This window comes from Pteronotus mesoamericanus, unplaced genomic scaffold, assembly GCF_021234165.1.
Source record: "Pteronotus mesoamericanus isolate MK-2021 breed Mesoamerican mustached bat unplaced genomic scaffold, CSHL_Meso_final contig_73, whole genome shotgun sequence".
Taxonomy (NCBI): domain Eukaryota; kingdom Metazoa; phylum Chordata; class Mammalia; order Chiroptera; family Mormoopidae; genus Pteronotus; species Pteronotus mesoamericanus.
Window position 1 is genome coordinate 35,201,330 of NW_026555245.1, and position 10,395 is coordinate 35,211,724.

General features: G+C 41.7%; 1 protein-coding gene across 1 annotated transcript; it reads left to right on the top strand.

Annotated features, from left to right (window-relative positions):
* The first annotated feature begins 6,471 nt into the window (after nucleotides 1-6,471).
* LOC129078373 (interferon omega-2-like) lies at nucleotides 6,472-7,060 on the top strand. The gene is given in 2 exon segments (XM_054583218.1): nucleotides 6,472-7,005; nucleotides 7,007-7,060. Coding segments are annotated over 2 exon segments (588 nt in total).
* Nucleotides 7,061-10,395: the final 3,335 nt, after the last annotated feature.

Consider the following 10,395-nt stretch of genomic DNA (forward strand, 5'->3'; position numbering starts at 1 on the left):
TTTCTTGCCCCACAGGCATCTTATAGACTCCTGGGAGCTGTTCTAAAGAAAAGAAGGGACATACATATCTTCAAAGATTATAGTAGTGAGAATATAGCCATGCTTTGTTGGTAAGAGTGCACATTATCAAGCAAACAAGAGAAAGCCCAAAGCAGTGTTAAAATTATTAAATACCACAGCTTTAGACAATCAAAGTGGAATGGAGCTCACTACCCTGTGCCTTAATGTGAATGGATGGACAAAACTACCATATAAGGTTATATACAAAAGTCAATTGCATGCATCCTGCAGCAGAGGTAGAATCTAGACTCCGAGGTTCTTCCGGTCAGCCTTAGATGGGAGGGTTGTGGAGGAGACAGAGATCAGCGCCTGATGCTCATGGATGGGCTGAGAGGAATCACTGTGTAGTCCCTGTGGGAAGCACTAGAGGTTTTTCAGCATCAAGTTCAAGAGTGTGAACATGGCAGAGCCTCTACCCTCCCTGCCCACTGATTCAAGGGCTGCAGTGGTCAAGCTACCCCTAATCCCAACCACCTCCACAAAAAACCCTTGGTTGCTACTGTAGAGAGAATGGATTTCACTGGACTCTACAGTAGACAACACAAAGTCCATTTTAAGATGCAGGTGAGAAGTAGAATTGTTTGGGGGAATGAGAACTACTGGCTGGCCTGAAAGGTCTACTGTGGAATTGTTACCACACAGCAAGGTGGGTCCTGCTGCCCGCCACCACCCTCTAGGCAACATTCTGGAGGCAAAGTTTTGGTGATAAAGGAAAGGAGTCTTTTTTCAAAAGACACCCAATTTTTGCAATAACAGCTTTCCATAGGCATTAATCACTTAAGCCTATCAATTAATGCAAAACTCTTTAGTTACAGATTTAATCACTTAAGCCTATCAGTTAAAGGTAAAGTCTTTAACACCTGAGTTCTCCTATCATTCCCCTTGTTTTTAATTACGTGGTTTCTATAGGGTTAACTTACAAACTAAAGCAGCAGAAGACACAAAAGCTACACATGTTGGAAGAATGGCAGGCTTCTGCCTCAGAGCCCGTCCCCTCCAGAACACTCAAAGAAGGATAATTTGGCCATCCCCTGCCAGGCCAGCTCAATCTGGAGTACCTCCTCCCATCCAAAATCCACCCAAGATACTGTCTTTTGTGAAACACAGGCAGCGGCAGCACCATCATCCAGGCAACTTTGAGGAGGAAAGCCTGAGAGCCAGTGAGCCAGTCTCTGCCCTCTTGGTATTTTAAATCTTCAGGCTCATAATTCTCTGTGCTCCAGAGGCCTTCAGCTTCTCAGCTAGTCCTGCCCTAGACTGTTGCCCATTGCCTCGGGCAACCACCTCCTATGGCCTGTCCCTACTTGTTCCCAGAGATCTGATCAGATCTCCCTGTATCACAATCAGTGAGGTGCTGAAGCAGAAAAGCCAGAGCCTATATATGGCTGGGCTACTTCTAGGCTGGAAATGTTCAGGTGCTTTTTGTTTTTCAATTCACAAGAAAACCCAAGAGTCCTAAATAGCTTCCAAGAGCCAGCAAGGAATGGACTAAGAAAATTATTTCAGTATATAACATATTTCACTGAAGAAATTTTGGACTTTTCTTTCAACTGGCAGAAGAAATATCTCCTTATGACTATTGAAAAAGTATTTGGCTACTTGTCTGTAGGGCTTCAAAGACAGTCACTTTAATTCCCTCAGACCAAACTCCCTGTTATCCTACCAAGGAAGAGACAGCAGCCCTTGGGCATTTGAGGTGGAACGCAGATCCTGGGTCATTCCACTCTCCCTGCTGCACGGATCCTGGCCTCTCTTTGGTCTAAAGTGTCCTCTCATTTCCACACTTTGTTTCCTTTAACGGGCTTTACAAACCAGCCATGATCTCAAGTACACCTAAGGGTCTTTGGTCCATTTGGAATGCAGGCCGACCTCAGAGATATTATGGGCTGCTTCCATACAACCTCAGTAAAGCAAGTATGAAGTAAATTCAATAAAGTCAATTGTAATGTTTTACTGGTGGACGGTCTTCCCTTCATTTTGTAAAATCCTCAACATCTGTTTCCGCAATTAAGTGAAGCACAATAAAATGACGTATGCCTCTAGTTCATCCCTCCAAATGCATACTTTCCATTTCATAAATAGGTAGTAATATAAATAGGTTTGTGAAGAGGATTGAGTTATAGTTTGTGATGATCTTAAAATAGTGCATGTCCCATAGTTAGTATGCAGTAAAATGGAATGTTATTATTTTTCATATCATGGTTATTATCCAGATTAAGAACAGAATCTTTGGGGATCATCTGTTTTCTTTTTAATTCTCAGTTTCTTAAAGTAATCTCTTCATTACTCTTAGGGGATTTATCAACCAGGTAGCGTTCAGGCAAAGCTAGTATCCACCATTCTGCCAGAAAGTGAGGCAGAAGGTGGATTCTGTCCCACAGAGAATTTCCAGGTCTTTTGGATGGGGAAATAAGTCATTCAGACACTTTTCTTGGTCTTCCAGGGAAAGAGGGTGACGATTCCCTCTATTGGAGAATGCGCCAAGCCCCTGTGCTCAATGGCTTTTATTGAAAGTGTTATCAGAGGAGGCTAGATAGTAGGAATGTACAGGTAATCTCATTACATCAGTGTGTTAATGTTTACAGAGAATAGGTGATGTTTTGAAGAAGACAAAGGGCACACACCAATTTGCATGTGTCCTAGACAAGTAAACAAAAGAGTACCAAATGGTTTAGGGTCCAGGTCTATGAATAATGTAAATTTCTTCCCCAGCATGAGCAGGTTATCCATAGCTTTCAAGAGAGAAAAGCAAAGCATGCTTCAAGGAATTCACTTCTGGGCCTGATTACCTCTGGGAACTGCCTGATCCAGTTTAGGGCTGAACCTGTCTCCAGCGCTGTCTCAAGCCTGAGCCAGACAGGCGGGGCAGAGCAGCCAACAGATAAGGAGACTTCTCTCACATAGAATGAGGACTCTGGCCATATCAAAGCCAAGGGGTGAGGGTCTTTTGTCCCTTCTTCCGTGTCCCCCAAGTCCTTCACTAATGTTCCCTATGCAACTGTGCATGTCTTAGGTTGCCCCTGTCACTGAGGGGTCTTACCTGTCATTGACTAACCAGCCATCCTGCAGGGCCAAGCAGGGTGATGTGAGGGAGGCAGGGGCTGTACCCCTGCCAGGGGGACAGGTTTGTCTCCTCAGTGGCCTGTTTTCCCAAGGCCTCCTCGCTTAGCTCCAGCCTTGGGGCCTCCTAGCCTGTTGGCAAGGCTGTAGTCCCTGAAACCAGACAGGGCGTTTCCCAACAAGAGAGCACTATCATCCCAGTAGCAACTGGGGTTCTGGTTGCCAGTCTCTTGTGAATTGATTGAAGGGATTCCTCCCTTTTATCCTCAGAGCTCATCACAGGTGGATTTAATGGAAGTTGAATCAGGGGGTTGTTCTAGCAAAGCTGAGGGCAGGCCACTGAACGGGAAGCAGAGCACCGAAGTTCTCGTTCGGGCACCTTGCAGGAGCCGCCACTTTCCTGCCTTTGTGTAATTCACTCTTGGCCTTTGTTTTTCCCTCTGCCAGAGCCCCTAGCACCCTACTTGGTTACATCAGATTTTGCTAACTTATATTTTGCCTTTTTGTCAGTATGAAATTCACTTCTGTTCTTTCATTTTCATGACATTTAGACCTATATTTATGTCCTTTTTGCCCACGCACAACTGTCAAGTTTTGCTTTCTAGAAATGTTGAAATGAGAAACTAGAAATCTGAAGTCTGAAAGATTATGGAGAAAAATGGTGCAGCCCTTGCCTTCCCCGCCCCCCGCCCCCTTTTGTTTGAATTAAACTCATGATAAAGGAGAACACCATGGAGGAGCAGCAGGGCAAACATTGTCTTCTAAACCACCACCTGAAAAAAAGTTACAAAAATCTAAAATTTAAAAAAAGTCACAGGCAAGTAAGGAGAGAATGCTATTTTTCTCTGATTTTGCAGCCTAAACCTTGTAGCCCTGGGTTCCCAGCATTAGATAGAAATAGACAAAACAAACAAACAAAAAAAGCAAAAGCTAAAACACCTCAATAGAATCACGCTGACTGAATGAATAATTAGAGGGCTAATTCTATATTAAGAGCCTCTATTGGGAGAGTCATCACTGAGCATAATATACCCAATAATTCAACAGTTGAACAATAAAAGCTGTACTGGCAAAACGGAGGCTGCATTAAGTGACATAAACACAAATCTACAGGGAACCAACAGTGGAGGGGGTGAAGCTGAAAATCAAATCAATGTTTTGGAACATAAGGAAGAAAAAAGCACTCAATCACAACAGCAAGAAGAAAAAAGAATTCAAAAACATGAGGATAGAATAAGGAGCCTCTGGGACACCTCCAAACGTACCAACATCAGAATCCTAGGGTGCCAGGAGAAGAAGAGGAAGAGCAAGAAATTAAAAACTTATTTGAAAAAATAATGAAAGAAAAGGTCCCTAATTTGGTCAAGGAAATAAACTAACAAGTCTAGGAAGCATAGAGTCCCAAGCCAGATGGGTGCAAAGAGGCCCACTCCAAGACACCTCACAATTAAAATGCCAAAAGTTAAAGATCAGGAGAGAATCTTACAAGCAGCAAAAGAAAAGCAGACAGTTACCCACAAAGGAGTTCCTATAAGACTGTCAGTTGATTTCTAAGGAAAATTTGCAGGCTAGAAGTGACTTGCAAGAAGTATTCCAAGTGATGAAAAGCAAGGACCCACAACCTAGATTACTCTTTTCAGCAAAGCTATTGTTTAGAATGGAAGGGCAGATAAAGTGCTTCCCAGACAAGGTAAATATAAAGGAGTGCATCATCACCAAGCTATTATTACAGGAAATATTAAAGGGAATTATATAAGAAAAAGAATGTCAAAACTATGAATATTAAAATGTCAACAAATTCACCACAATCAATAACTGAATCTAAACAACAAACCAAGCGAACAACCAGAACAAGAACAGAATCATAAGTATGGGGATCATTTGGAGGGTTATCAGCTGGGAGGGGGAAGGGGGAGAATGGGGAAAAAGGTGCAGGGATTAAGAGGTACAAATTGGTAGGTACAAAATAGACAGAGGGGGTGTTAAGAACAGTATAGGAAATGGAGTAGCCAAAGAACTTAGATGCATGACCCATGGACATAAAAGAGAGGATTGCTGGAGGGAATGGGGGTACTGGGCAAAGTGGAAAAATTAGGACAACTGTAATAGCATAGACAATAAAAATTTTTTATTTTATATTTAAAAAAATAAAAGATTCAAAATGTATTTTCTTAATTCCTGGGTTTTTGTGTCAAATTCTATTTATAAAGTACTTTATTGATTGATTCATTTTTAGAGAGAGAGAGAGGAAGGGGGAGAGAGATAGAAAGAGAAACAACAATTTGTTGTTTCACTTATTTGTCCATTTTTTGGGTGATTCTTGTGTGTGCCTTGACCAGGGGTCAAACCCACAATCTTGGTATCTGAGGATGATGCTCTAGCCAACTGAGCAACGTGACCAGGGTCTCCTCTCAACTTGTTAATGAAGAAAAGGAGCCTACTTGACTTCAGGGTCTAAATTATTTCTATTTTCCTATAACACTTAAATAGATCAGACAAACAATATTTTATTTAAATTTAAGCTGCTCCGGGAAAAAAATTCTTAAGGCAGTAGGCCATTTTTGTCTGGTTTCTTAGTAAACCTAAATACAACCTTTAATGAAAAGTGGGTATGTAATATCTATCAGACAGGGGCAGAGAAGGAAAGGAATGACTTACTATTGAAACAAGAGTCATTAAATATTTAAAAACTTTTTTTATTTTATCTGTTTCTTAGTACAATGTATTTCTATACACATTTAAAATTATCATAAATGTTTAGAATAAGAAAACAATATATGATATGATGGATATGAAAAAAATCACTCTCAATTTGTTATTTGATTTTACTGAAGTGCTTATTTGCCACACATGGTCTGGAAAATACCTAACAAAACACACAAACCCACAGGGCAGAGGGAGTCTGGCTCCCTTTGTAAAGTAAGGAGGGCAATAATGTTGCCCAGATTGAAGACCGAGTTTTGTTTCTAATACAGAGAAGAGCAATATTTATGTCATAAAAATTGTTCATGTGTATGTGTATGAGTGTACCCATGTACACTTCTGACTTTAGGACAATGATGCTTCTCATTGGACAGTTTAGTATCCATTTGGACTGACTTATCTCTAGTGAGAAAATTAAAATGGCAAAATTAACAGTGTAAACTCATGATGTCTTCTTAGACCACATGGAGAAGTCAAAAATGAAAACAAAAAAAGGAAGTGAAAGTGTAAAGAAATGTTTAAAAAATGAAAATTATTGTGTCTCCCTATTTAATGGCCATGCCTAGAAAGACAGTTGTAGGCTAAGGTGGGATGCAGGCTTGTTCCCCAGACGCCCAGCTCAGCCAGGCCAGCAGCCCCTCCTCGCCCATGGCCCTCCTGCTGTCTCTGCTCACGGCCCTGGTGGTAATCAGCTGTGGCCCCAGTGGCTCTCTGGGCTGTGACCCACCTCAGAGCCACATCCTGCTCAGCAAGGAGAACTTGCTGCTTTTTAGGCGAATGTGGAGAAATTCCACTTCTTCCTGCCCAAAGGACGAAAGAGACCTCCGATTGCCCCGGGCGATGGTAAATGGCAGCCAGGTGCAGAAGGCCCAGCCCATCGCCGTCCTCCACGAGATGCTCCGGCACATCTCCGACCTCTTGCTCACAGAGCACGCCTCCGCTGCCTGGGACACGACCCTGCTGAACCAGCTGCGCATGGGACTCCATCGGCAGCTGGCAGACCTGGAGCCCTGTTTGGAGCAGGAGACGGAAGAGGAAGGAGCTGTCCCGCCAACCCAGGGACCTACACTGGCTGTGAGGAGGTACTTCGAGGGCCTTTGTCGCTACTTGAAAGACAAGAAGTACAGTGACTGTGCCTGGGATCGTGTCCAAGTGGAAATCTTGAAATCCTTGTCTTCTATACTTAACCTTGCAAGACATGTTAAGTAATAGGGACGGAGACCTGCGGTCACCTTGATCCGATTGTCACCCATGAATGTGCGGGATCACGCTCGTACACAGGACTTAGGTCATGGCAAAAGGCTCTTCTTTCTGCCTCAGTCACAGGATTTATTGACTTTGATCGAGCACATCTTTTGTCAGAGTGTTAAGCAACAGCATGTTACAAAATTCAGCTCTTGGGACATCAGTTACTTGTCCCTGATGTTATTTATTTATTGCTAGTGTGTTTATTTATTATTTATTTATTCTTTCACCTTATTATAGTTAAATATTTATATAATGAATGTTTTCCCTTATGTTGTATTACATTTTACAAAACATGTTTACTTTGTTATGTTATTAAACTTGCATGCTGCTTTAATTATTAAACTCTTATCAAAGGAAACTTCTTGGGCTCTTTTATTCTGAAAATTGAAATCTTTATTTATATTTCTATATACATGAATCTCAGAATAGTACCTGTCCATTTGGTCATACTGAGCAGTTCTATGACTAGTCAGAAAGTACCTATCGAAAGGGAGGTATCCATAAACTTGAGAGGAGTCCTAGAAAAGATGGAATATGTTCAGTACTTATGTCTGAGCTGTAACCAATTTATATTCAGTCTACAAGGAGAAATATCTGAGAGGAGCCATCGAGAGCGAAGTGGGAAAGATATGCGGTGTTTATGGGCAGATCCATGCACCCAGTGCTCTTCCTCCCACCCTCTCCGTGGTCCTGCTGTTCTGATTGCGTTCGCTCCCTTTCACTATCCCTTTGCTCCCCCGACCTTACTGCCCACCTGCACAGGTGCTCTAGTTCTGCTGTTTCAGTTTCTGGCTCTGGTTTCAGCTTCCTGGTTTCTATTAAGGGTTAAAGGCTAGAGGGACAGAGAAAAAGTTAAGTGGAAGCTCTTCGTTCTTCAAAACTATTAGAGTCAGGGGTGTTTCTTTGAGTGTCCTGATATATATTTCTCGGCCCTCAGTGGTGGGCCTTGTTACTGTGATGAATTATGTGCTGACTTCAAAGGAATTAGATGACTGTGTGTGTTGTGTGACTTTCTCAGACAGCAGGGAGAGATACCAGTTTGAGAGGATTTGCTGAATCATTGCCTCAGGTGACCTAGCCAATGTGTTAGTTTGCTTTTCTAAATATTGTATGTAAATTTTAATAAATTTTTGTCTTTTATCTTTCTCTTACTACTTCTTTTTGGTGGACAACTTCAAAAGAAGAGGAAAAATTTGGCAATTCTTGACTTTCATGTACCTTTCTTTGATTGCTTGTGACGTCTCAAATACCATGATCCTCTATTTTCAGAGCTGTGGAAGAGATACTATATATTGGATTGACCAAAAAGTTTGTTTGTTTTTCCTTCCATAAGGTGGCTCTAGTAGTGCTTAGTTGTCTTTAACTTCATCTGAAACAAATTTATTTGATTATGTTGTAACAGCTGTCATATCAGCATGCATTTTAAAAAACCACTTATCAAAATCATTGAATTTTTGTGTAGCCATTTTAACAGGAAGATGGAAGAAAATAGACATTTTTGGCATTTATGCTTTCATTTCAAGAAAGGTAAGAAGGCAACTAGAACACACAAAAAGGATTCGTACAGTGTGTGGAGTAGGGGCTGTGACTGATTAAACATGCCAGGAGTGGTTTGCACAGTTTTGTGCTGGAGATTCTTGCTGGACAATGCTCCATGGTTGGGTAGACACGTTGAGGTTGATAGCAGTCAAATTGAGACATTAATTGAGAACGATCAATGTTATACCACTCAGGAGATAGCTGACACACCTGAACTATCCAAATCAAGCATTGAAAATCATTTGCACCAGCCTGGTTATGTTAATTGCTTTGATGTATGGGTTCCACATAAGCAAAGCAAAAAACCCTTCTTGACCATATTTCTGCATGCATTTCTCTACTTAAACATAACAAAAATGTTCCATTTTTAAAACATATGTGATGGGTGATGAAAAGTGAATATTTTACATTAATGTGGAACTGAAGAGATTGTGGGGCAAGCAAAATGAACTTCCACCAACCGCACCAAAGGCCAATCTGCATCCAAAGAAGGTGATATTGTGTATGGTGAGGATGGAAGGGAGTCTTCTGTTATGAGCTCCTTCAGGAAACCAATCAATTAATTCCAACAAAGCACTGCCCCAAATTAGACCAGCTGGAAGCAGCACTTGATGAAAAGCATCTGGAATCAGTTGGCAGAAAACACACAATCTTCCACATGGATAATGCAAGGCCACATGTGTCTTTGGTGACCAGGCAAAAACTGTTACGGCCTGGCTGGGAAGTTCTGATTCATCTGCCATATTCATCAGACATTGCTTCTTTGGATTTCCATGTATTACTGTCTTTACAAAATTCTCTTAATGGAAAGAAGTTCAGATCCCTGGAAGACTGCAAAAGGCATGGGGAACAGTTCTTATCTCGAAAAGATAAAAAGTTTTGGGAGGACGGTGTGACAAAGTGGCCTGAGATACAGCAGAAGGCAGTGGAGCAAAATGGTGAATATGTTGTTCAATAAAGTTACTGGTGAAAATGAAAACCGTCTCTTTCTTTGTACTTAAAACTGCACGAACTTTTTGGACAACCCAATGTATGGAAAATTTTGGTATACAGGTTCTTGCTGTACAGATTGAATGGATGTCATTCAGTGAGTTACACTTAAATTACCAATGTGTTCTTGGGCCCCGTTGAAGGTCTGCTGGTTTAAACACTGACCACGGGGGCTGCTACACTTTCGCTTCTCTACCGCCAGCTCCGTTTTAAGGCAAGTTTCAGGATGGCTGGCTGTTGCTTTAGCCAAGTTGATACATAAAAGTAACCCTGACAAAAACTGCCCTGGGAAAAGGCTGTCCAGATTCTCAGTAGCCTCTTCGGTTCTTGAGGACAGGGAAGTTGCTAGCACGTTAAGAGCCCAGACTCTGGTGTGAGAGGCCTCGCCTCTACAATGCTGCTACGGCATTGAAACAGTTAATGTACCTGTGGCTGTTTTCTGCCTCACAAAACGGGGAGAGTGAAAGGATCTGTAGCTGCCCACTTTGTTAATTCACGGGTACTAAAGCGGGTAGACCGAGACAGACACGTGAAAGTGCTTGACAAACTCCTGTTTACACTCACAGGAGTGTTCAGAGTCATGGGGTGCAGTGTTAACTAACTTGTTTAGCCTAGTACCTAGACCATAGTAGGTGCTAAAATGTCATTCTAGTTATAATATTGTCATAATTCTCCAGCTGTATCACCCTGAGTATTACTGATATTGAGTTAAAACAAGTTTCTGAATGGTTTCATTAATCATATGAAATGCACATTAAAAACAGATAACATCCATTAAGCTGCCAGACAGAATGC